Source organism: Notothenia rossii, assembly GCF_949606895.1.
Source record: "Notothenia rossii genome assembly, chromosome: 7".
NCBI lineage: Eukaryota > Metazoa > Chordata > Actinopteri > Perciformes > Nototheniidae > Notothenia > Notothenia rossii.
This window is the reverse complement of record NC_136905.1, coordinates 71,578,032-71,604,118: the sequence shown is the minus strand read 5'-3', so window position 1 is coordinate 71,604,118 and position 26,087 is coordinate 71,578,032. Positions and strand designations below refer to the sequence as shown.

The following is a 26,087-nucleotide window of genomic DNA, read 5'->3' as shown; positions in this document are numbered from 1 at the left end:
AAGCCGACAGCCCCGCATGAAAAATCAAGCAGCTAGTTAGCTAGCTCCCTGTCTAACAGCAGCAGACAGTTGGCCCGCAGCCGGCTGATCGTCTCCTAAACTTTTGGGAAGCAACTTTTAGAGTAACACGAATTGTTGATCGCAGTTGGACAGACCTACTTTCCCCCTTAAGGTAAGAAACGTTTTTATTCAAATGTACACATCAGCGCAGGGTTCAACGTATGGTAGCCAAAGCTAACGTTAGCTTTGTTTTCTTTTTGATTATTGGCTAGCAAGCACAGCTATCGTTAGCTTGCTAGCAAATATTTAAAGCCTCAGCTGCGCAGTATGTTTAGCGTGTATTCCAAAGCGAAGGAAACGGCTTTTAGTGTAACAATTCACACTCTACTATGCAAGTCTTGTTAAACATTGGTCGTGGTTGGTAGTTATTTGAAACATATGATGTTAACACTTCAATATTGTCCTGTTTCGGTATTTCGCACCTCCCCTCTCTCTTTAACAAACTGAAGTCATGGCGTGTGGAGCCACCCTGAAGAGGACCATGGATTTCGATCCCCTGATGAGCCCTACGTCCCCTAAAAGACGAAGATGTATCCCCGTGGCCCCATCGTCCTCATCCTCATCCCCTAGGAAGTACCTTAGCATGGAGCCCTCGCCATTCGGGGAATCGTCGTCAAGGCTTAGTGCAGGTAATGTTACTAATGATGGCCTGTCTGCTGACCAGCCATCAGTTTGAGAGGCTTTAGCATCACGTTGAACCATACGTTAATGAACAAGACACATATATATGTATCAATGTGAAAGAGCATTTGGAATCCTAACATGACAGCTGTTTTGTCTTCCCTAACAAATACCTCACTGTCTTTTTCACTTTCTTTTGTCCCATTAGAACAAATCCTCAACAGCATCAAGCAGGAGTACAAACGCATCCAAAAGAGGAAGCATCTAGATGGAGGCTACCAACAGTCAGAGTGCTGCTATTCTCCAGAGTCCCCATCCCAGTCGTCTACTATGAATGTTTCCAGCATGCCAGGTTGGTTGAGTAACACATTGCCTACACCAGAGACCGCTCCAGAAATACCACATACATCATGATTCTCAGGGTTTTTATTTGATTTGTACAGGAACGTCCTCTGGAGGCATTTCACCCACTAGAAAAGAACAGCCATTATTCACCCTCAGACAAGTTGGAATGATCTGTGAACGTCTGCTCAAAGAAAAGGAAGAGAAGGTGCGAGAGGAGTATGAGGAGACCATGACTTCAAAACTGGCAGGTTTGTACACATTGAGCAATTTGTTATGCCTCCGAATAACACAAATCAATCAGCAGTCCAAAACCTAATGGAGTCCAGTTTCAAATAATGACAATTCCAAGCTAGAACTAGCAACATTGTTTTTGTTCAATTGATAAGTGGACTCGTATTTGAAGCACCTCTATAATTGTCTCACAAGTTATCATATGAAATGTATATTAATATCATAATTAACTGACTTTTCAAAAACTTTTTTTATTTGATTTACTGTGTGTAAAGTGAACCAAGCAAAACATCCTCCAATGTGAATTTGCAACAGACATATTTTTGATATTTTTTACTTCAGCATGCCAGATTTGAATATGAGAATATTTTAATTCCTAATGACAAATACTTTAAGTACTTTGTGATATCTGTACCATAGATACAGGACAAGTCTCTAAGGAATTGATCATCTCAAAGACTAATTAAGCATTACATTTATTTGCACAATACTGATTCTTATTTCCTGTCCTGTACATTTCAGAACAATATGACACCTTTGTGAAGTTCACACATGATCAGCTAATGCGACGATTCGGGGAGCAACCTGCAAGCTGTGAGTTTTTCATTTCATCTGAAATTATTTGCACATTCCTGGCTCACTGTTAGTGTCTTGGATATTTTGTTTGAGCTCTGCCTTTTTGAAGTTTAAGTCTCATGTCTGGTTTCTGTATTTTATTTCATCCCCCTCTTCTCCAGATGTTTCCTGAGTGTGGCCCAGAAATCTTTGCAAGACAGCCTTCTCTTGCTGCAAGCTATCACGTGATATCTCAAGAAAGAACAAGAAAAAAAAGCTCATCATTGTAAGAGATTCAGTTTAGCTAGTTTAAATGAAACTTTTCTTACTGTGCCATATTTCTGTCTTTGGGCAAAGGTTTATATGGAGCTGTTGTCAGTTGTTACCACTCTGTTAGCAACTAGGTGCTTCCTTATGTAAATTAAAAAGGACCCTATCTCTACCAGTGGCCTATGTTCTTCCTGCTGTACGTGTATCTACAGTTATCTCACTTTTGTAACGATTCCCAGCATTCCAGGCTTTGTCGCTTGTTCTTCTGTTTGTTACATGTAAATATGATAAAGCAGTGCAAGAGTTTTACTTAAGGTTTGCTGGTCAATCTGAGAGGAAGGGGAGGAAACGCAGCAGAACAGAGAGAATATGTTTGCAGATTGTCCTCTGTTCATTACTTTTTAATTTGAGCATTAAGTGGGCTAATTTGATTTTTTTTTTTTTCTCCCTACCAGTGTTTTATTTATTTTGACTTGTTTTTTTGCTGGTATCACTTTGAAACCAATGTACTCAATGGAAAAAACAATAAAAATCTTTTAAAGAGTTCAGAATTGGTTTGAATTATTTAAGACGTTGTCGCACCACTTTGATTCAAACTAATATTCAATTATTTTAAAAAAAAGACTAAAGTGAGGTCTTTTATATGAAGCAATAATTTTTTGGAATTGGTGCTCAATCTGTAGTCAACTATGACTCCTAAAAAATGTACATTCATTGAATTTAATCAACCTGATGACCTCAATTACAGTTTTTCTCAATTGCTAAACCCACTATTTAGAATCACAATTCATTTCTTCAAAACAAGAACATAGCCATCTAAACAGAAACACACTTGCCATAACTCTGAATATCTTTTGCAAAATGCACTTACATGACCAAAACTGAAAATACTGGTCACAAAAAAGAATAAGTCGATCGAAACAGAACAAATTGTCCTCTAATGAGACAAATGTGTTTTCATAACTGAAACTCCGGTCACCATAATAACCCATTCTACCATAACAATATACATTTCTTGCAAAGTGCTCTAAGGCACTCAAAACTAAAAATACCCCTTCCAAAACCAGATACCTTCTCCAAAAACAAACATTTGTCAGCTCATTAGAAGACTATTTGAACAGTCATTACTAAGTGGCACACTAAATACTGACTACAATCATCAATACACAAACCTCAAGCTATCGATATTGGAAACTGAACGGAAAACTGACAAGTTGGGAGAAACAAACTTACATATAGGAAAAACAGTATGTTACTGTAACTATGTCATTGTTTTTATTGTCTCATTTTCAGAAGAGCACCGTAACAGAAACAAAAGATGAATAGCAATACACTGGAAAAAAAATGATGTAAATCAGCAGTAAAGCAGAGAATGAGATCTATATAGCTTTACTGATCTGCTCTTTGCCGTCTGTCTGGCCACATAGCCTCATCTACGTCACAGCGTATGTCTTCCCTTGCAAGGCAGCGTAGGAAATATCTCCTTGCGTGTCGACACCACCCTTGACAAACATCTTACTGAAGTGAGGGAGGTCTTTTATAGGATTCTCACTAATTATAATTACTATAGGAAATTCATTGATGTCAGCTGTGAGCAATTCATTTACATGGAAGTGAAGTACTCAATTCACCCCAATACAAAAAAAAACATTTCTCAATGTGCAAAAAGGAAAAGACCACAATTACTGACTGTAAAAATGTTGTATCAGCTATAGCTAATCCTCCCCATATGAACATCTCAAAGAGCTATGCAAGTCATATCAACACTATTATAGCTTTACCGGCACCATTTAAAAAATATTTTAAGTACAGTCATGCAAATTCTATCATGTAAATGTTTTCAATGTAACATCATTACTGTAAGGTATACAGTACATTCCATGGAGTTACCTTTTTCAATGGGGTGATTGACTGATAACAAGTGTTAATATTTTGCACATCAAGTGTCAATTAGTGTAGCTATGGTCTAAGTTTATGAGGAAGTGTTATCCACTGTGAGAAGATTATTTTTGTTTTGTAGACATGAGTTACACAAAAGATTTTTGATCTTTGTGTAGAGAATTGTAACTTCGGTTAGATAATTGTGTGATCTGTTTTGCAAAACACTGCTTAGCATCTGCATTTTGTGTGATATCAATGATAAATGGTATACTGTTGTAGAGAAATGGTTTTCTGTTTCGATGGCTGTGCTGTTGGTTTGATGAAAGGAATTTTGATTCTAAATAGTGGGTTTAGCGATTGAGAAAAACTTTAACTATACTATGCCTGGAGTATAGCAACATATTGGCTCAACCCTATCAAGTTACATTTCTAAGACACTTATTACTAATACTTCTCCTGACATCATTTGACCAGAAACAGATATAAAAAGTGTGGGTTCAGTCGCTACTCGCAAATATTTTATTAGAGGAAAAAATACAGTACAAAATCAAGTTTGATAAGAGCGTGAATGGAGACTGTAGCTAAAGATTTACGTGAAGTGTGTATGTGTTTAGTTAGAGTTGTGTCAGCAGCCTCCCCAGGTGATTCGAGCCACATGGTCGGTCTTCTGTTTAGTGGACTTTATGAAGCCCAGAAATTCAAGCTCGGACACAGCTCGGATGAAACGAGCGCTAGAAGAGAACAAGCTAAGGAAAAACACTTATCGATTGTGGATTGAAATCAAATCAGGGTGTTAGCATTACGTTAGTAACAGTGGCATAGTGTGATGGCGGGTTAACATGTTTGTAGATTCAGTTATGGAAGGATACTGTTTGAAATCATCCACTTTCCCAAAACTGTCAGAGTCGGGATCGTTGCCCTCGGCACCAGACACCACAGTCGCAAAGGCCTGAAAACAAGATAAACAGGTTTTTCACCCAGGTCCGTATCTAGTCCATTCTGGGCCGATATTGGATTTTCAGATCAATAACGTGACCTATCGATCCTCTGAATCAATAAAACTTCCAACAAAGTTTCGTAGGGCAAAGGTGCTGTTACCTAAACGGTCCCTTATTATACTGTTTTTCATCAATATATAATAAGTCTCAGATATATAGAAAACATGTCTCTGAAGTGTTTGGCTCGAAACACCAAACGGATCATGCATTGTAACATCCCATAAACCCCTTTGTTTCAGCCCTGCTTCAAAAGTGCTGATTCTATTTCTGTTACTTTAGATGAAAATAAGGAGCCACTCCCCACGCCCCTCTGCGAGATATTTGGTTAAAAATAACACAATAGCCGCTTTCACTGCCATATATACTGTCACGTATACTGCCCCCCGAAGTCCCGGGTAAATGGCCAGAAGCGCAGACACCTCCTCATCACTCCACCGCTCCCACGTTTCATTTTGTGTTGCCATAAGTTAGTCTCTCTCCGTTGGTGCGCGGGGCTAATGCTAATAATGCTAATGCGAGCAAATAAAATGGCGGCTTCACAAAACCTTTCGGAGTTTTACGGGGTGCGCCCGGCCAATCAGAAATCGGAACCTAGTTCTAGTTCCAGATCTTTTTGGTGTGAACGCAAAATCCCAAGAACAATCGGAACTATTCCTGGGAAAAGTACTCCGGTGTGAAAGCGCCTAATGGTTCTCTACGAGGAGATTCAGGTGATAAGGTGGCGGGTGTTACCTTGGTTGGTGATTGGCTAATGGTTACACAACCCAAAAACCTTATGACATCATAAAGTAGCCAAAATCTGATCAGTTCATTTTCAGACAGGTTTTTTTATAAATGGATCAGGACAAAAAGTGAGAGAATATTTTTTTCTGAAACTTTCAGAATCCCTTTACACATAGGGGACACATGTTTATGTATAACAGACATGAAAAAGTGGATTTTGCATAATAAAAATTAAACTCAATTATAAGCCAAATATCAAACATATAAACTCACTTCCAGCCAGTCGAAGAGGTTGATCAGCCTGCCGCACTCCAGGTGGAGTTTGTACACGATGCAGATATCAGGAGCTGCGTTGGAGACGGACCCACCCTCAGACTTTAGGCGGTCATTCTGAAGGAAAAGCAAAGAGACCCCAATGAAGCTACTCTCACCGCTTTCAGTTTCTCCTTATCTTAAGATAGTTACACACTTTGATGGAATTAAGAAGTACCTGGAGATAATAGAAGGGGCTGTTGAGCGCAGCCTGAATGGAGGTGCGCGGTGCTGCATTCAGGTGGCGTCTCACAGTTGCTGAAGAAGAGTAGTAGCAAACTTCATACAGTGTCTGAGACTCTGGGGGAGACAGGTGGCTCCTGGGAGGGAGAGCGATGTTAGTCAAATAATCATTTATACCACATTTATTACAATTTGAATTCAAGCAGAGCAGAAGGTAATACTTCTTACTGCACTAAGCTGTCGATAAATTGGAGAGCTTCATTTCGCAGAACCTCGAATGGACTCAGTTTTTTGGATCTCCGAGACTCGTTCATCTCCAGCAGGGCCTAGAAATATGTGAGAATAATTTATGTATCAAACTCATCAGAGAGGAAGAGAATTCCTTCACAGAAATGAGGTAAAGATAACATTCTTCAAAAAACCATAAAAACCTTCTGCAGCTGGAACAGATCCGTTTTCTTTGGAAGGTTTTTCACCGGGGAGGTGATACTCTCTTCAGCAGGAGGGGGGGGTTCATCAACTATGGCTGTGAAGAACAAGACAAAATCATTTGTTGCGTATTCACTAACTACGGTAATAAGATATAAAGATATGCAAGTCCCATTTGTACTACTTACTGTCCAACTGCTTGAATTTGGCGAGCATGGCTTCCAGCAGGAGAAGAGCGCTTTTCATATTCTTAGACTGCTGCAATATCTCCGCACACTTCTTGAGCAAAGAGATCAGTTCATCTTTAGCCAGCATCCTAGAGGGTAAGGATTGGGGTGAGGGGGTTAACAACTTCTGCTTTGTTCACAATAAAAAAGCCAGTCTCAAACAAAGGAAATTGGTCCAATGCTGTTTGACTGTATACAAATGGCTATTTGGCCACCAGGAGGAGCAATAAACATCCAAATACCATTGCATATGCTGCCATCTAGAGAATAAAATGTGTAAATAATGTTTTTTTATATAAAAAAAAAAAAATGACATGGAATTTGGGATTATTTTTAAACAGTGGGCATGGCTCGAAAAGCCTCCTGCCTACAATGAGGATTCATGATCGTCCATGTCGGTTTCTTCTGGTTGAAACACAAGTTAAATATAAAGATTTACTTCAGAAGCTTCATGGCTGATTGGTATTCCTCATTCTCCCAGACGTTCTTCTCCAGACAGATTAAATGGAGCTCTCTGATCTGTAACACAATTCCAGTTTTAGAAAACATAGAATAGAATTACCTCAACACTACAAACAAAGTTGTTTTTTTATATAGAGCAGTCATTTCTTGCCTGTTTCCCAAGCGGGTATCGAGGTAGTGATGAGGTCAGAGTGTGGAGACACCTCAGGGTGGGATAATAGTGTTTGTGGTATTTGCGAAGGTCTTTTATCAGCCTCCGGCACACCTCCTAAAAGACAGAAAAGCCTTCGATTCTGACGTGCTTCTATTACCTGCCAATGCCTCAGGTGTAGAGATAAAACAAAAATGTACCTTCAAATGAGTGTCATCTGTGAGCAGGTGCTCCTGTTCCTGAGGTTCCTGCTTTTCTATATGCCTAGAAACACGCAGGGTAGACTCTATTTAAATGATTAGTTGTACATTTGAAAAAGCTCAATCAAATCCTACAACAAGGTACTAACACAGGAACAAAAATGTAGTTAGTCGGTGAATAAAACTAAATGATATATGTGTGTGTTTGTGTGTGTACCTCTTGAAGGACGGCAGCTGTCTGATCCTCTCTAGGTCCCGGTGACCAAGCTGCATCACATTAAGCAGAGCCTCCTTCTTCCTACAGCACAGCACACTGAGAGGCTGAGAGTGAAAGTGCTCCAGCAGGGCCAGCTGCACCAACACAGAGCAGATAGCGTGCATATCACTTATCTAAATTACACTTACATACAAAGAGAAAACTGGTAAAAAAAAATAGGATACCTGCACTCAACATCCACAAATATTAAAACTAAATACTTATTTGGGATGTTGAGTGTAGCAGTCACAAAGGATGGCTCAAACCAAACAGCCCATCTATAGATGATTGGTGCGATATCATTTATGAAATCTTTGTAATGGAAAGAATAACCTTCTCTATCGAACTTACATTTGAGGACACTTGGGAGAAGTGTATATTCCCCTGATACGACCTTCCTTTGTTTAACTGTTTGAATCTTTTATTTAAGGATCTATACTGTCAATGTTTTATATTGAAAAGAAAACACCCCATGTTCTTGTGTGCTTATTGTCGTTGTTTTGTCAAGAAAAAGAAAAAAGACGGACCATTCTGTAAAGCTATTGAACTACATATGTATATGTAGACTGAAGTATTTATTAATGTAAATAAAACATAGGATACACATGTTGGATAAGCTCTTAGAAGCCACTCTGTACCTGAACACCTTTGATGAAGCTTCTCACTGAGAAATCGTGGTAGAGGAAAATGCTGATCAACACCTGCATCACTTTGCCGTTGAGCTTGAAAGGGAAATGCGTTGTCAGGATCAACTGGAAACATAAACGAGACAAAATATACAATTGACTTCCTGATCATTCATTTCAAGACAACACAGCAGCCAAATACACAATTTGATTGAAAACAATCTGCAACATGTTTCATGTCTTCATGTTGTATATCTGTATAATTAAAGAGATCAAATTGCAATAACGTTGTACTAACAGAACATTTCCATGTCAAAAAAGGTTACCTGCTAATGGAGGAGATGCGGCAAACTTCCATTATTATTTATAAGATTTAAATCAAGCACATTTCATAAAAGGCAGTTTTTTCTTGTTATTTTGTTTGAATGAAAACTGTTTATACATCTCAAAAATGAAAAGTATTTTTCTGCTTCATGAACTTTAAAAAGAAAACAAAAAAATCAAAACACCTGGACAAGAGTTCATCTCTTAAATGTAGATGTAAGAAAAAAATAATTTGATACCGTTTTACTTGTTATATCTCCATGATTAGAAGTTGTGCAATACCCACTATTTCACCATGCTATGTCTGCATAAGTATATCTATTTTACAGTTTGACACAAAATTGGATGGAAGATTGGCAAATGTAATTTAGAATAAAACAGGTTAGAGAAATAACAAAGTCTTTCAGTTGTGGAAGCTCATTACATCACTCTCTACCATATTTTTTGAATGCATACTTCCCATAGTGAATGTGAGAGTAACCATTACCTTGTCTATGACTGTGGCCAGGTGCTGAGTACAGGAGAGCGACTGGAAGAGCTCTATGCACAGCAGGGAGGACACAGAGTGGGGCAGCATGTGTTGGATGGTGCTGGGTGACGTGGCGATACCAAAGATGAACATCAGCGGAAGACGTTCAATGTAGCGGCTGGGGAATGGATAACATGTTTTAACAGATGTTTAAATAATAGACGAGATATTTAAAAAACTGATGGATGCATTTTTCCTTCAGTGAATCATTTACTGGGCCGCTTAAAGAGGTATGTTGCCTCGTAAGTTAAGTTATAAGTTAGCAAAATCAATAAATGTAGGTAAATGATGCTTGAAAATGCTTTAAGAAAAACAACAGCCTACATCTCAGCTCTCCATAGGGTTTCATTTATTTTGTTGGCAGCTCATTCCTAAAAACAGAAGCCTCAGATTGCTTTTAAAAAGAGGAAATATAAAAGGGTAGATTTCAAGCTTGTAATGTAATGAAGTTATTGGGCACTTTTTATCAACTAAGATTTGTTTGAAAATGTTTCCATAACTTAAATTGACTGAAGTTATTTGAAAACTGTGTACTACTGTGTAATATATTTGTACATGTATATTTAAAAAGTACAATATAAGACAAGCACAAGTTTAATTTGTGGGCCATATTCCATCGTACTTTTTGAATTTGCTGAGGGCCGATTCAAAATGTCCCGGCGGCCAAGCCTTAGTTTGGACCCCCCTGGGCTAAAGCATTGAAGTTACCTGCAGATGAGTATGAAGTCCTGAAGAACTCTTGAATTGAAAGCCTCCAAATCTTTGAAAATAATGACAATGGGAGGCTGCTGCAGATCATCTTTGACCGGAGAGCTACGCTTCTTTCCAGGAGTAAGAGAGTAGGATTTCTAACAACACAGGGAAAAGTGCTTTCAGCTTTTCAAAGTCTTTCCATGCACCAAATTGCAAATCTAAAATCATGTACACTGGTTATGCTTTACGGTCATACCTTTGTATTCATAGTGTACCAATCACAGAGTGTATTGAGGGAGCAGTGCACGCTCTTGTGGAGCAGAGCAGTGGTCTGCGCCGTCTCCTCTTCCTCATCATCATCCACAGTCACATCAGTGCCCAATAACCTCTCCAGGACCCTCTTTATTAAATGCTTCAAGGCTGAAATGAAAAAGAAAACAATATAAGAAAAGAAAGTATTAAGTCACTACCACAGTTATTCTATAATATTAATAATGATAATACGTTTGATTTATATAGCACACTTTAAAGAGAATCAAAAAGGTGCTTCACAAAGCTATAAGGAAAAATAAGTGAAAAATATATCTAAAAAGGAGCATATTGGATAAAATATGGCAATATAAAAAATAAAAGGTTAAGAGCATAAAAGGATTCTTGGACACAAAGACATAACTTCCTTCAAAATGCAATTAAATTATCGCTCTCGCCTTTTACCTTTGCACTCTTTGGCCTGTACTGAGGCCACATGAGGAGTCACCGACTGCCGGAGCAGTTCAGACAAACTCTGGAAGGTCATGTCATGGTCCGGGACATTTACACCTATGTGAAAGATATCAGAGGAAAAGAAAAAGCAAAACAAATGTATGACAATGTTAGCTTTGAAACCCCATATTAGAACACCACAAGATTGGGGGAAAAAACGAAATTCAATTGTAATCTTATACTAAACTGGCTGTGGATAATCAATCAGCAAATTACATTATTGTCAACAATTTACCGAGAACAAGAGCCGCTGTGGGGATCTCGCTGGCCCTCATATGTGATGCCCAGTCACTGTGCTGGCGAGTGGAAGAACACTTCCTCGTGAAGTCCAGCAAGCTGTCCAGGATTTTCGTGTTGAGTTCATCCTGTAAAAGCTTACAGATAGCAAAAAAAACATTGTTAAACCCATTGTTTATGACAATTCAAACCCACAAACTGTTTATGATACTCTTGTTTGGATGGAATATTATTAAGGCTATTGTTTACCATCTCTTAAGTGTGGGAGTTTTGATTAAAATAATGCACTGTACAATTGGGATGGCATCAGCTGTTTTTAGTCTGAGTGTTCACTGCTTTGGTTTTGTATATTTTGAGACATTGTATGAACAAACAATTATTTCCCAGTTCAATAGTTTACCTAAATAAATAGGTCAAAAAATAGTAAGAAATGTTTCTCTAAGTCAAGTGTGATGTCTTTAGATCCATTGCTTCGGCAGTCCATTCATCGCTTTATCTAAAAGATTTAGAGTGTTATCGATCTAATGCTTATATAAATAAGGTTGCCAACAATTACAATATTGTATTAATTCATTCACCTCTATTATCCCTGACTTCTATTTGTTCTGTTCTGTTGGTTAGGAAACACATTGAATGCTCTTACCTCTATGTCCGTTTTAATTTGATCCCAAAGATCCTGACACAGTTTGAATCGTGTTTTACTCTCGTCAGCCCCTTCACAGCCATGGATGAAGTGATCCTCTGTGGAGAAATGGCATCAAGGTGAGTGTAACACCAGACAGCTAAAATTAGGACAGTCTTCTATTAACATTATACATAACTCACCCAAACTGAGTGTCTTTTTCTTCTTAGCACTGGGCTTAAAAACAAAGCATCCCTGTAATATATACGGCGATAAGTTACAAACAGTGGAAGTTTACAATGAACATAAACAAAGAAAGTAAACTTTAATATGGCAATATTATGTCACAGACTGCAAGCTAGTTTCACGAGGAAGCCCTGCAAAATAATATCGTCAGAATATTACGTTACCTTGGACACAGATGAAGTTGACATCTTAGTTGTAGCTACATGTAACCGTTTTTTAACTTTAGTTTAGTTCACACAGTGACTTGAGTCAGATATTTGTTTAAAATACTGCTTGTGCTGTATTTAACAAACCCCCTACTACTTCCCGCCAATATGACGTTTACGGAAATGGCTGTGTTCACGACAGATAAGGGGACAACGCCTGTGTGTTTAAATTGTAGGTTATCGCCATTATCGCACATGATTAAAGTGTACATGCTAACACATGCTAACGTGACATATACAACCTCAAAGTATTTAACATCAGTTTAATTTCATTATGTTTATCCTCTCCGATGTTTTAATGCGGTGAATTCGTTCAACACTGCTGTTCTTGAACACCCCAGCCTCTTCACAGCATCTCTGGTTTCCCTGTTGTGGCCTCTCACTCAGCCATGGATGTTTAAACTCTCTGCAGGTCCCCTGTTGAAGTCCCTAAACATCATATTCATATGATACCAATAACTTCATAATACATATACATACAAATACAATGTTGGAATTAATTATTTTCTTTCTATACAAGATTTTTTTAAATGTACTTTGATTAGTTTTCTCTGAGATCAACACCCTTTGGTACAATAATATAATTTGAAAGGATTTATTATGGGTCCTAAGCAGATGGCAACACAAAAAATATTTAAAAAATATTAGTTTATTAGTTATCAAATGTGTAAATTGTTTGCTTAGATCTAACGCTGTAACTTATTGCAGTCTTTAATTTTCCTATTCATAAATGATATAATGATGATGATGCTCCCTAGTAGAACTTATTGTGAAAAATATACAATAGTGGTAGCATAAGTAACAGTAAAAGCTAGTCATAGTATTAGTTAGTACTTAGTGTAAAGTTACAATTATAAAATAAATTTTTATGACATGTTTAATATTTAATTTGTCTTTCAAATGTTAATTATTATTATAAGACTGGGCTCATAGAAACAAGGAACTGGCCAGGATTTTTCCACTTTTTTATACTATTTATATATATTTTTATATTTACCTAATTTATTTACAATTTATAACTATTGCATTGTATAGATTTCTGTTCGTTCCCAATAAAATAAACTTACACAAAAAATGTCAGGTTTTCACGCAAGTTAAGTTCAGTTAATATGTAACTTATATCTTAGTAAAATATAATTTTTAGCGCAATTGTTTAAACGTTTTTCCAAGACTAAACAATTTTTTATTAGAGATATGACATTCTGGCCATGTTTTATGTTTTCCATACAGAAAACGGTATAAATCTAGGAAAACTAATGAACACACATACTCGACTGTGTAAACAACTTAGAAGACAAAAAAAACTCAAAACAAGATATGGAGTCAATATTTATAAAAAGTAACAGTTACATTTCATTGAACACTTTGTGGAAGACATGTAAATATTACAGATAGGTCTACTAGTGTTGAAAAAGGATGAAATAAATACAAACGGAATTTAAAATCCCATAGGGATATATAAAAACATGGTTTTTCTTTAAAAGTCTCCATTTAGCAAAAGAAAAAAAAAACTTCTTCAGTACTAAGCATAAATACAAACATGTTTCTAAAATCTATTCCCTAAAAGATTACCTGGTTATTATGACTAACATACATACTTAAAATCATCCAAGACATTTTTTCATTAAGTACAAAATAGGCCATATAATTGATAGCTGTGACCATTAGTGTTAACAGTTGGAAATCAGATGCCTAAACAAACCATTCTGCAGCATAACTTCTCAAATCCTGAGTGAGATTGGGTTGAAAACAACGTTTGGGTCTATGATCCGCTATAAAGCCATTTTTTTATTTTGACTATCGGCCTCATGTCTTGTAGCTGCTTTAGCAACAGATCAGCACCATCTGAAAAAGTTGTATCCATGACAATCTTGACATTGCTCACTGCTTTGAGATTAAGAGGATTTCTGAAGTCTACTAACTTTTCACAGCCTCTGAACTCAATTTTACCTTTCATTGCAGATTTCTGTCTGTGAGTTAGTTGTCTTTTGGACGGCAGTTCAGCATTAGATTTGTCATTTAATTTGCGTTTGGAAGAGTGGGTTGACTCTGAGGTTTCCAAAAACTTAAGGAAAGAGTCTTCAAGTCCTAAAGGCTTGAAAGGCCCAGGCATAACCCCATCGTCACGTTGTTCTTGGGCTGTAGGGGTACCAGGATTTGAGTTCTCTCTAGAACTGTTAACAGTCAAACGATTCCTAAGGGTCTGCATCCTCTCCGGACAAGCTGGTGTTGGATGTGCAGGCTTTTTGGGACGACCTCTTTTCATTCCTCCATCTGTCCCAGTGGAAGCTTGAGATTCTGCACTATCATCGTTGGACAGCTTGCTGTCTTCTTGGGCTAACCGATCCACAAGCTCCTCTGTTTTCTGGTCACTGGGCTTTTCGCCATCATCTGGCTCCGTCTCCTCAGAAGATGAGGTTGACGCGCCCTCTGATTTGCTTGAATCTTTGAATCTGGAGCGTGAGTATTTTTTGCAGAAAATGAACTGGCTCCTGTGGTCTTCAATATATCTTTCTGTGAGGCCATGAGTGGTGTAATGCTTAAATATACTTCTTTCAGCCCGCTCCACTGCATCGCAGCCTATTATCATGCATGGGTACTGCAGAGCAGACTTCTTGGTGCACATGGCTGATGCCTCATCGTGTGATTTTAGTGTTGGCTTTCCAAAACTAGTCCAGTGTTCAATGGACTTTCCATCTTTCTTTTTTGTGTTTTTCTTCTTCACTTTGAATTTGTTTTCAACATTTTCTTTCCCGTTGAGCCCTGGGAAGAGCCCCATTGCTTTAGTACGTCGTCCGTCACTTGTTTTAGGATCATAAACATAAGCATGCTTTTTTATCAGGTGACGGAGGAGATTGGATTTTGTACTGTAAACGCGGTCGCACTCCACAAACTCACACTTGAAAGTTTGATCAACTGAGCCGCTTTCGGAGATGGCGATTTCCTTGTGGTAATTCTTAATGTGCTCGATGTACTTTTCCACAGAGTTGAACGGGAGAGCACAATCAGACCGGTCACAGTTGAAAGTCCCTATGTTCATGCTGGCCATCATTGTTGTGGCTTTGTCACGAGTAAACTTGTGAAGTAACAGGTAATGCTGCACTAACCCTGTGATTCCTAAGAACACCCTTGAACAGTTTTTCACCTGACACCTAACTTCGTCGTCTTTGTCTATGCTATGATGGCTCTCTTGGCCATTTTCGACAGTCTCCATCTCTATGTCAGGTTCAGATTTACTCGGGGGTAGGGATGCCTGATGCATGGCCCTGTAATGGAGAATCAAATTCTGCTGGATGGTAAATGCCGCAGTGCATCCTTCATGAACACAGCGATATGGTCTATATGGACTAAAGGGGTTGTCTGCATCACACATTTTGAGGCTCAACCTTTTCTGATGTTTCTCTTTCCTCTGGTGTTCATCCTTTGTTGGCGTGCTTTTAGAGCTTCCTGGTTTCTCTGGGGAGGATGAAGCAGACGCAATAGAAGGGCTAGACAGTGGCTCTTTTAGTTTGCTAGATGATGCATCTGATCGTCCGTGCTGCTTTTTTCCTTTGCCAACAGGACTGAGTTTCTCCTGTAAATGGCATTTCTGTTTCACATCTGGACTCTTGTTTAAAACAGCCACTTCAGGTTGCTCTGGAGCTTTTTCATGAACTGATGGTGCCACCTGACAGGGCGACATATCAGTCATGTAGTTTTGAGGTGGGGGAAGTTGTGCAACAATAGATACATCGGGAATGAAGCCCTGTTCACCGGCATCTCCTGGTAAAGTGTTCTGAGGAGCTTGTGGATTGTTCTCATTGTCCATTTGAGGTGCAATTGCAATGTCAAGTGGTTCCTGTTTTATATTAGGTAACACATCTGCAGATGGTCCCGAACCACTGGAATTGGCATCAGTAGTCGCACAGCCAATTAACACATCATCTTTGTTCAGTCTAAATGCACGCCTGTTTCGAGCACTGATCCTTAGCTTCTGCATTTCTGCCTTTGACAATCGATGAACTTTTTCGTAGTGAATTCTCAAACCTGTCGTTCTCGTGAATGTTTTGGGGCATATCTGACAAGGATATGGAGACAGTTTGGATGGGGTCTTTTTAAGTTCTTCTATCATCTCATTAGAGTAATCATGCATTTTACTTAAGTGTTTGAATAATGCCTCCTTGGTCATAAATGAGTAGTCACACTCATCCTGGTCACATTTAAAAGGCTTGGGGATCTTTTCAGTGGGCTTGTCATCACTTTTAGTTGGTATTTTACTTTTTTCAACGTCACGGGGTTTAACACGATGACTGACATTTTGCTCTAATGACAAAGCATTCCGCCTCCTTTCCTGTGCAGCCTCAATCAAATCTAACCTTTGAAAGGCATGGGAAATTTCCATCAAGTGATCCTCTTGACGAAGTGGATTTGCCAACTCTCCGGCATTCTGTTGCTGGTTTTCGGAGGAGTCTGAATAGTCCATTATATTTGTATATTGGGGCTCCTGTTTCATCAGCAAGGGTGAAGTCAAAGAATTCAAGCTAGAAGATTCTTGTGAGAAATCACCATTTGACATGTTGAATGCTGATCCATTTGTATCAAGGACACTGGGGTCATTGAGAAAATCAAGAAAAGATGTTGGCAGATCAGCTGTAAGGTCAATTTCATCTACAGGCCTGCACTGGGAGCGTTTAGATAAGTGACCTCCGAGAGACTTGGTGCTTGTGAACTCTCTGAAGCATCTCCTGCAGATGACTTTGCCATCCTTAATGATGGCTGGCCATTTCGTTCGCTTGCTCAACCTGCCTCGTTTTCCTTTCTGCACGTCAGGGTCACCTGCCTTTTCATCTGAGAGAAGAGCCTCACAGTCAGCACCAGGCGAGTCTGCTTCATAGGTGAAATCTGTATGAATGACATTGTTTGAACTGAGCATGCCATCCACAGAGTCTTCCATGTGTTCATGACAAGGAGTGGAGACATTCTCTGTTTTAATTATTTCATGTGTTGCTTTTGATGCATGTGGGGCCTCTGGGGTTACACATTTCACAGGAATATCAACTGAGGAGCCTTGAGTAGGACAGGAGTTTTCACTCTGAGCATATGGAGTGTGGTAAGTTCCTTCAGCTAGGCTATCAATTGTTGAGATACTGTTTCCGATATCCAACTGGCTTGTCATACTTGCATTGCTTTTTCCCCCATTTACACTGTCTCCACGTCCCTCTGGATGCATAAGTCCATACTGATGCCCACTGTTATGAATTTGCCCTCCATTGTCAAGCATCAGAGAACTGGACACATACTGAGACATCAAACTTGAAACTGAAGGAGCATGTGACATAGAGGGACCATGTATAACTACCCTAGGAGGATCTCTGTCCGAGGGGAGAGGCGCTGTTGCTTGATAAGGGTCAGGCTGCCATTGATGATAGCTACGAGGGGGGTATTCATTCATGTTGAAGGATTCTGGATAGCAATTATTCGCTGGGGGTGAAGACCATGTCTCGGGCATGTCTGACTGCATCATTCCGCTGGGATTATTTGGGCTTCCCCATGACGGATAAACTGTTGGGTTTACCATTGGAGTGATAGGCACGGGCTCCATTGATCCAGAATAGCATTGGGCAGGTGAGGCTGAAGATCCCATTGGGTAATCCATTTGCTGCATCCCAGGTTTGTTGCATAGTTTTCCTGGCTGACTTGACGGCCTGTTCCCTTGGTTCTGAAAGGGATTAGGTGAAGCTGGCCCATTTGACACCTTTTTTGATGTGATTTTGGCCACTTTGTTATATTTCTTTGCCAATTTCCAATCTTCAAATATGTCAGGGTGTTGCTTCTTCACATGCCTAGACAGACTTTTGTTGGTGCTGTAGGCCCTTGTGCACTCACTATGTGGGCAGCTATGCAGGTTCTCCTCATTGCCAGCAGATACAGAAGGCGTATTGGAAGGATATCCTTGCAGTGAACATGGAATTTCTGTCTTGATTTGACCGGGAGAAATTATTTGTGGAATCACTTTTGGAAGTTCATTGCTTTGTATATTATCCTCTCCTTGTTGACTTGCCAAAGGGTTTTTTGCACTTGGTTCATGATTTCCTAGTGGGATCTCACTTCTTCCAGCTCCCATATCACGGTGCACATGAGGAAGCTCTGGGGCTGGTTCAACATCAACTGTTGCTGGAGTGGGGTTTGTTAGAGGAGTGTAGCATGTATCTGCTTCTTGCATTTCAGGATATCCTGCAGAATTCAGCATACTTTCAATGGAGTGTTTAACTCTCACAGGAACAGGTTCTTTACCGAGGTCTGGTGAGCTGCAAGGAGACGCATTTGCATTTGAGTCCTCCTTCATATATATGTCTGTATTAACCCTTTCAATATTGACAACTGCAGAACCGGTATCTTCTTTGCTCAGGGTGCTCTCTGGTGTTGGTTCTACTTTAGGAGTGTCAGGAGGGTTTTCATGTGTGACATGTGGAGTGTTTACTGCATCATTTGTACAATGACACTGTTGGTGTGACAAGAATTGAGACTGGGAGTAAAATATTTTGCCACAGTTGTCCGTTTGGCAGGTGTAGGTAAGGTAATGCTGAGCCTCGTGATCGTACAACAGGTAGGCCTCGCTGAAAACCTCGCCACAGTTAGGAAACATGCACTGGGCCTTAAACTCTGGATGTGTTTTTCTATGCATGAGAAGCTCAGAATTTGAGTTAAAGTTGGCCTTGCAATCCAACTGTATGCATATGTATGGTTTGCTGCCACAATGCATCTGCAAATGATCATTTAGATGTTTGACATTGACAAACTGCCGTCTGCAGTACTGGCATACCACTTTCTGTTTTTGTATCTCTAAAAATCTCATGGCCTCGTCGTCGTCCTTGTGAGATCTGACATGAGCCATGAGGTTGCGGAAAAACTTGAAAGCCTTGGAACAATTTTTGACAGGACAGAAACAGTCTTGACTTATGTTTGTGTCAGATGTAGTTTGTTCTATCTTAACAGGAGATGCTAATTGGTCGCTGATTTGAGATTCAACTTTAACAGGACTCATGCTCACTTTGTTGGCTACTTTTGAATGTTTTGATGGACTTTTAGGGGACTGAGGTACCTTCCTAGCAGCTTTCATTGCAGCTAGTCTCTCTTTGCAAGATTGCTTTACATGTGATGCTACATGTGGCTCCAGAATCTCCCTTGTTTCAAAACTGTCGGCACAAATTGGACAAAGATAAACTCCATCTTTGAAATGCTTCTGTGCATGGCGAACAATTCTGTGACCCAAGAACTCCTTATCACATAAAACACAATACTGCATGTAGGCTCGCCAATTTCTGAACCGGGCTGACACAAAACCCTGCTCCCGAAGCTTTTTAGCCTCTCGGTTTTTTTCTCTTTCATCCGTGATCTCGTTAAGTTCATTTGTAGTGGTAAGCAGAAAATCCTCCAGGTCTCTGTATTCAGGGAGTTTACCAAGTGCATTGTCCACCTCCTGTTCGTCTGTGTCATTGAGTGTGTCTATAGATGACACAATAGCTGCCTCATCTCCCATTAATGCCAAGCAGTTGCGTTTTAGCGTTTTCCAGTCCCAGAACTCTGGATCAAAAGGCCACTGCGTCTTGAAGGCCAGCAGTAACTCACAGCGTAAAGAATTGGGCACTGGCAGACTCCCATCCTCCTCAGGCTTTTGGTCAGGTTCGTTGTACAGTGACTCCACAGCATAATACGAGTCAACAGTAGGCTGGAGGAGGAACTCGGTCAGCTGACATGCACGCTTAACCTCCAAATCAGTTGGCAAGAGGCAGGATATCGTTTTGCAGATGGTGGACTTGCTATCTTTATGGTCACTGGATGTCATTTTGAGAGCTTGAATGCACATTTCCACACACACTGGAAGCCCCACCTCACCAATCTATGGAAATAATAAAGCAACAAAAATGCAAAGATTATCATTTTAAGTCCTCTTTGAGGTGCAGTGTCATATCAGTAGTTTTTGCTGTGAATAGTCATGTGTTATGGTTCTGCTATCATCTACAAATGCGTAAACCATTTATCTTACCTCGTTTTGAATTACTTTGATTAGAAACAGAATATGACAGACACTTCTGCAGAGGAGAGCCATTTCTTTGCTTTGACCAAGAAATGCATCAGCTGACGACTCTAAACGCATGAGTAGCTTACTCCAGAACAGTGTGAGTTCCCTGCAAAACATCAGAAACACAACTGTTACAAACAGATACTTACTATTTGGATTGCTGAGTAATTTTTTCATTCTGTATTGATTATATACGTATGATTATTCTATTTAAAAATAATAAGTACATATATTGAGTATTTGGATGACAATACATCTAAGTCTACTGCATAGTTTTTACTTTAAAATGAGCTGAGCATAAGTCCTTTATTAACAGCATGCCTCTCTTCCCTCAAGTACAACATGTATTAAGATAGAGGGACCTACAAACACACACAATCAGCCTCTGAAATATGCTCCAAAAAGGTCAGTGAGTATCTTTGTGCACATGATATGTACAGAGAGTGCTTCAGTTTGGATGAACCAATTACGTAATGTATTGGTTCAATGACCACTGTATTTTGTAAGGGTATTTATCTGGAATAAACAGCCACACTCACCAGGCACAATAAACATCTCCTTGAAGTAGCTGTCGTTTGAGAAAGGCCGAACATAAGCAGAGAGCTCCTTTCTCATCTCCTTCTGACTCCAAGTTGCAGATCATTTCAAGAGCATCTTTACAGTCTATTGACGCAATCTGTATTAAAGTAAAAAGAGAGATAAGATAGTGGATCACAGGAAAATAGTCAATTTATATTAACTAAATAAATCAGCTTTCATATTTGATAACACTGTTTTGGCTCCTGATGTACTTATATGATTCTGTTTTCTTCAAGTTTGTATTTTCCTGGTCGAGTGCACTTATTGTAAGTCGCTTTGGATAAAAGCGTCAGCTAAATGCAATGTAATGAAATAACTGCTGGGAAATGTTGTTATTATTCTAAGTGATTACTGGGTTTTGGTCATTAGACTACATTTCAGTTCAGTTTTGATAAAAGTCCATCTTCAGTCCAATTGTCCATTTGCTACAATGTGTTTAAATGTAGTGAGTGTAATGTGTGTAATTATTTACCTCCTCCATTAGCTGCTCCTGACTTTTTTTCATGCAGATGCAAAGCAAGTAGGTTTGCTTGAAGTTTCCTTTTCCTTCATATCCCGGATACTCTGAGCACATCTTAGCCAGTACAGCAGCTTTATCAACACTCTCCACTTTAATTAGGTGCTTTATTCTCATGTTCAGAAGTGTGGCACCTTCAAACTCAAGATATTCATGTACTAAGAAAGAAAAGTTTAAAAAAAGACAAAAGTCAAGAAAGTTCAAATGAGATGCAGAATATTACAATACAATTATAAATATATGTAATTAAAGCTGCACAAGTTAGAAAGGTGCATTTTTAAACGAAGTAAGATCTAACCTTGCTCAGTTTGAGGGATTTTATTGGACATGATGCTGCTTAGCGTGTTGTTGGACCAGACGCCATCCTGTTGTGCCAGAACTGAGAGCAGGCAAAGCTGTGTGCTCCCAGTTTCTAACAAAAGGCTGTGTGCCAACTGCAACATATTAAGACATAATTACCAACATTTCAGTGAGTGAGTCATATGTAATGATAGACAGAAAAGAGTCTAACATAATTGTTTGGACAAGGTTACCGTATTACTATTACTATTAAACATTGTACAACTCTTTTAAACATTTGATGTTGTTTTTATAAAGAGAACCAACAGATTGAAACATTCAGGGAATGTGTTTTTTGATTGCTTTCACTGATTGGCTCAACCTAATGCATTCAAATTACTAAACAACTTTTCATTGCTTATCACTGCAAAGATAAATGCCTGGGAAAGCTGACCTTCATGGAGGACTGAAACTCCTCCCATAAGGCACCAGGGACATGCTGGGGCAGTAAGAGCAGCAGCTCCGCACAGCTCCTGTAAACCCAACACAGTTATTTGTTAAAGGCACATTTAGGTCAAGGCTGTGAACACATTTACAAAAATTAAGGGTGGCCATACAAGAATAACTATGCACCAAGTGTGAAGCATTAAAGTCAGTGTAAAATAAAGATGGACAAAGAGGGGTGTAAATCAACAGCATCGAGACACTTTAATTACATGGATCAATATTGGTGTACGTGTATGTGTTATTAAATAAAGATCAGTACTTAGTAATCAATAACCAAAAAGGTTACATCATTGCATTTTATAATTGTTGCCTTGGTTTCTTTTCATTTTTTAGTGTTCACCTAACCACCTTGTGCAAAATATATTCTGTTGCCCATCCCAAATATGTCGAAGCTCCCCAAGAAGTAGCCTACATTTCTATTCCGATTACCGCCTCAAGGACTTTGCCTTTATCATGAGAGCACTCTTTGTGAACAGAGGAGTAGTTTCTCCCTGGATTTTGATGCAGTGTTTTTATCTTTTTATATCCACATTTCTGATCTTTTAAAATATGGATTTGGATGCGTTTTCTTTCATGGTTATTGTCAAATATTGTGCAACTTCTGTGCAGGATTGCTATCTTCAAAATTATGAAGCCGGACAAAGAGTAAACTATATAATTGGAACTGCAAAGCAAACTAATATTAGGTATGATATCATTTGCACATCCAAAACCTGTAACCCATACATTGCAACACGAACTTTAGAATACCACAGGAAATACTTAAGGAGGATGCTTTCTCCAACATGCAATTTGAGCATTATGTTTCATCAATATTTAACACATATTGCAGGTCAATGACATGCTGAAAGGTATAATAAAACAAAATACAGAATATTGAAAACTCTAATTTCCAGAAAGAGTTTCTACTCACAGTGCCAATTTTTCAAGTAGGAGTGGCACGTTTTCACATTCGGAGGAGAGACAGGAGGATGCCTGAGCGAAGCTGAGGATGGCCACAGTGTAGACCTCCAGCAAAGGCAGAGGATCTTCATCAGTTTTCCAACGGCCGACATGTTCCACAAGGACCTGCCAAACATAGGAATACTTACAATTAGATCCAAACTATTGATTAATTGATTTTTTGTTTTTGCCACACCTGTGTATAGCAATACTGGTTAAGGAATGTAAAGACGAACACAATGTGTATAAATCATAAAATCCCAAAACCCAATAATAATGGGACCAATAAAAAAGTACATCTAATTAGTAATTTAATAATTTTTCATCATTATTTGTTCATGGTTATTCTTAGGGTTTTTGAAACTACCTAGCAAAGAAAAACATTTGGAGATATCACCTTTCATACTGGGACATTATGACATACATTTTCAAAATGTTCTGCATTTTCCAAACTCATTAACTAATACCAATATATCTTACAACGGCATATACATCAATCATGAAATCCATAGTTAGGGTTGTAGCTCTATAAGCTTACTTGTTAGCCCAACTATTTGTGTCCCTTTGTATACTTTCTATAGTTCAGCAGTTGTATAAGTGTAATAACATATGAAGTAGTGAGTCCAGTTGGACACCAATATAAGTTAAGGAAACCATGGTAGTAAAAGACAGATTAAAGGCTTGATAATCATGACAGCATCAAAATAAAACATGTTTAGTGAGGAAAAAAGATCCCATTCCGCAAAGAAGGTAGCAATTTTATATTTAATGTAAACATTGAAAGTCACTATAAACTTTAAAATTTGCTTTGATTTAAAAAAAAAAAAAAAAAAACATCACCTAACTTTCGAAAAAAATAAAAAAGTAATTCCAAACTATTAACTTTAAGGAAGCAAAATATGCATTTGTATACTCTTATTATCTACTGATTACATAATCCAGCAGAGATGTAGACACCTAAAATAACAAAGCACCAGTTATGTGTGGCTCAGCAAAAAACAACTTCTTTATCCTCCCTCTTTTTTTCTCCAAACCCCAGCTCAAATAACGCCTAACCTTCATCAATGAAAACTCCCTCCATTTCTTCCACACAGAAAAACTCTACAGATCCATTTCATCCTGAATGACTCCATTATTCATGCAGTTTTACTCTTACGAGATAAATCTCCATCATGGAACAAAACTACAGCATGCAGCTCGAGGCTCGTCCCCTTTTACTCAAATAACTTTAAAGTTGCATTCTTTACCGGCGTTGAATGTTGGATAGAAACACACTAATAATCCAAACTCTTTTTGTGCGATGGCAGTAATTCACAAGGTTATATAAATTAAATGGAGACATCGCATCATATGTTCGTGGTCAGGGCAAATTAATGAGAAGGATGTGTAATGGAGTCAGTGACCACTGCCACACTTTCCCTTTTTAATCACTGTCTAAGCCAGCTGCAGGCAGATCGGTTGCTGTAACATTGACATCCATCTAACATTTTTCACTGGTGCTGGCTATACGACTGTAATAAACATCTCCGCTGATGTGGTTAGCTGGATTAATTAGGGCAAAAGGCCTGGGCTAGCACCTTGAAAAAAAATCATTGATCTTTCCGTACAATCAAACAGCTTCAAAAAAGTAACCAATTTTCACACCAAGCTAAAACTTAAGACATCATGCAGAGTTATAACGTTTTTATTGTCTTTTCAAAGGGGGACACAACCGTTTAATTCAGTGCATTTCAATGCAATGGCCCTGTAAAATTTCGCTAACGTAGCTACCCGTTTTTTGCACAGCATGACCACTGCACAGGACAGGGGGACCCTGCATACCAGCTAGCAACATTCATCTGCTATTAGCTATCTGGCCTGGAAAATACCAGTAATAGATGCACGGCGCGCACACATTGGTGTGACTTATCGTCGCATGGATAGTCAGACTTTGCAAAAAGGTTCATGCCATAAACGATCATCATTGAGAGAATGGCTGAAAACCATGGAGGAGTTTTTTTCCCCATCTTGAAATGCCAGGCATAGGCAGCTAGCTCCTTAGCTACATTGTTGTAGCAAACGTAGACGCGCATCCTCGGCCAGGAAGCCAGAGGGGCTGCAGGCTGCCCGGGATGAGCAGTAGGAGGACGGGCTAACCTGGCAAAACTCCTGGCAGAAATGCAGGGAGGCTTCCAGCGGGGACTGCAAACTCTCTTTCAAAGCTGTGGTCAAACCCTGGAACCGCTCTCGGAGCTCCTCGATAGCTTTCCGTGTGTCATATTCCTTCTCTGTCTCCCCCTCCGCCATCTTCACAACAATCACGACCGCGTACGCACAGATGTTACGCTGCCAGACTCGCACACGCACGCGCACGCAGAGGGGGAAGGGTGAGTACAGAGTGTGCTCCACACACACACACACACACACACACACCCCTGATGTCAACAAAGCATCCATGGCCTTACTGTGGCACAAAATCACACTCTGCAAACAGAGTGTACGTGAAGTGTTTGCTCATCACCTAATCAGTATGATTGGACTCCTGGATTACCCTGATGCTGTTACCATCCGTGCAAAGACAGGCTACTCGGCCATGACCTCCAAGCACTGAGCAGCATAAGACAAACATAACCTTTTATATTTTCATGAACATTTTAAACCAGCTCCAATACCCCAGGGGCACGGTATTCTCATGTTTCTTGTCCCTCCCGATCATTCAGATTGCAGGGTCAGCTCGATGCTTCAGTGACTGCAGCAGTTCACTTACAGGGGTCAGTCAACTGAAAGACTCCCAGTTGAACATATGGCCTCAAAGGCAACATGTTACTTAGCATGTTATAAGTGACGTAAAAGCATTATGATTATGTTTTTATATTATAAGGGGCATACAATGTTAAAAGGAGTAATGCCACCAAAGCTCTGATTATTGTATAGTAGCCTACTTACTATGATATCTTGAAGTTTAATATTATCCTCAAAATGTAGCTAAATACAATCTTCAAACAAATGGCTGGTTTTACCCATTTCCCAACCTCCATCTACACACTAAAAATTGCTACATTTCATTTCTCAA

The 26,087-nt window shown here is 39.2% G+C and overlaps 3 protein-coding genes across 3 annotated transcripts; 1 reads left to right on the top strand and 2 right to left on the bottom strand.

Annotated features, from left to right (window-relative positions):
• On the top strand, window positions 1-2,625 carry LOC307046630 (akirin-2-like). Its single transcript, XM_079693090.1, has 6 exons — window positions 1-172; window positions 510-689; window positions 890-1,033; window positions 1,125-1,274; window positions 1,780-1,851; window positions 1,995-2,625. Exons 2-6 carry the CDS (start codon window positions 512-514, stop codon window positions 2,003-2,005), a joined length of 555 nt encoding a protein of 184 aa, XP_079549216.1. The 5' UTR covers window positions 1-172; window positions 510-511; the 3' UTR covers window positions 2,006-2,625.
• Window positions 2,626-4,455: 1,830 nt separating this feature from the next.
• orc3 (origin recognition complex, subunit 3) lies at window positions 4,456-12,275 on the bottom strand. The gene is made up of 20 exons (XM_079694448.1): window positions 12,108-12,275; window positions 11,901-11,952; window positions 11,719-11,816; window positions 11,074-11,212; window positions 10,791-10,895; window positions 10,333-10,496; window positions 10,092-10,231; window positions 9,342-9,501; window positions 8,543-8,656; window positions 7,866-7,999; window positions 7,649-7,712; window positions 7,449-7,565; window positions 7,275-7,354; window positions 6,797-6,924; window positions 6,611-6,705; window positions 6,408-6,505; window positions 6,175-6,316; window positions 5,958-6,074; window positions 4,833-4,912; window positions 4,456-4,694 (listed from the first exon to the last, which is right to left on the bottom strand). The coding sequence occupies exons 1-20, from the start codon at window positions 12,129-12,131 to the stop codon at window positions 4,589-4,591; spliced, it is 2,157 nt and encodes a 718-aa protein (XP_079550574.1). The 5' UTR covers window positions 12,132-12,275; the 3' UTR covers window positions 4,456-4,588.
• Window positions 12,276-13,465: 1,190 nt separating this feature from the next.
• On the bottom strand, window positions 13,466-25,388 carry znf292a (zinc finger protein 292a). The gene is made up of 8 exons (XM_079694123.1): window positions 25,172-25,388; window positions 23,007-23,161; window positions 22,041-22,119; window positions 21,606-21,741; window positions 21,263-21,465; window positions 20,751-20,887; window positions 20,176-20,317; window positions 13,466-20,028 (listed from the first exon to the last, which is right to left on the bottom strand). Exons 1-8 carry the CDS (start codon window positions 25,319-25,321, stop codon window positions 13,912-13,914), a joined length of 7,119 nt encoding a protein of 2,372 aa, XP_079550249.1. The 5' UTR covers window positions 25,322-25,388; the 3' UTR covers window positions 13,466-13,911.
• Window positions 25,389-26,087: the final 699 nt, after the last annotated feature.

What these genes read in the sequence shown, in the direction of transcription:
- orc3 (XM_079694448.1), bottom strand. Translation starts at nt 12,131, where the DNA reads ATGTCAACTTCATCTGTGTCCAAG. An exon ending in ACAGGCCAAAGAGTGCAAAG is followed by an intron (nt 10,497 to 10,790) that starts GTAAAAGGCGAG and finishes TTTTCATTTCAG; the next exon opens with CCTTGAAGCATTTAATAAAG. An exon ending in ACCTCTTCGACTGGCTGGAA is followed by an intron (nt 4,913 to 5,957) that starts GTGAGTTTATAT and finishes TCTTGTTTTCAG; the next exon opens with GCCTTTGCGACTGTGGTGTC.
- LOC307046630 (XM_079693090.1), top strand. Translation starts at nt 512, where the DNA reads ATGGCGTGTGGAGCCACCCTGAAGAGGACCATGGATTTCGATCCCCTG. An exon ending in GTCGTCAAGGCTTAGTGCAG is followed by an intron (nt 690 to 889) that starts GTAATGTTACTA and finishes TTGTCCCATTAG; the next exon opens with AACAAATCCTCAACAGCATC. An exon ending in CATGACTTCAAAACTGGCAG is followed by an intron (nt 1,275 to 1,779) that starts GTTTGTACACAT and finishes TGTACATTTCAG; the next exon opens with AACAATATGACACCTTTGTG.
- znf292a (XM_079694123.1), bottom strand. Translation starts at nt 25,321, where the DNA reads ATGGCGGAGGGGGAGACAGAGAAGGAATATGACACACGGAAAGCTATC. An exon ending in CTACTTGAAAAATTGGCACT is followed by an intron (nt 22,120 to 23,006) that starts GTGAGTAGAAAC and finishes TTGGGTTTACAG; the next exon opens with GAGCTGTGCGGAGCTGCTGC. An exon ending in AGTTTCAGTCCTCCATGAAG is followed by an intron (nt 21,742 to 22,040) that starts GTCAGCTTTCCC and finishes AATATGTTGCAG; the next exon opens with TTGGCACACAGCCTTTTGTT.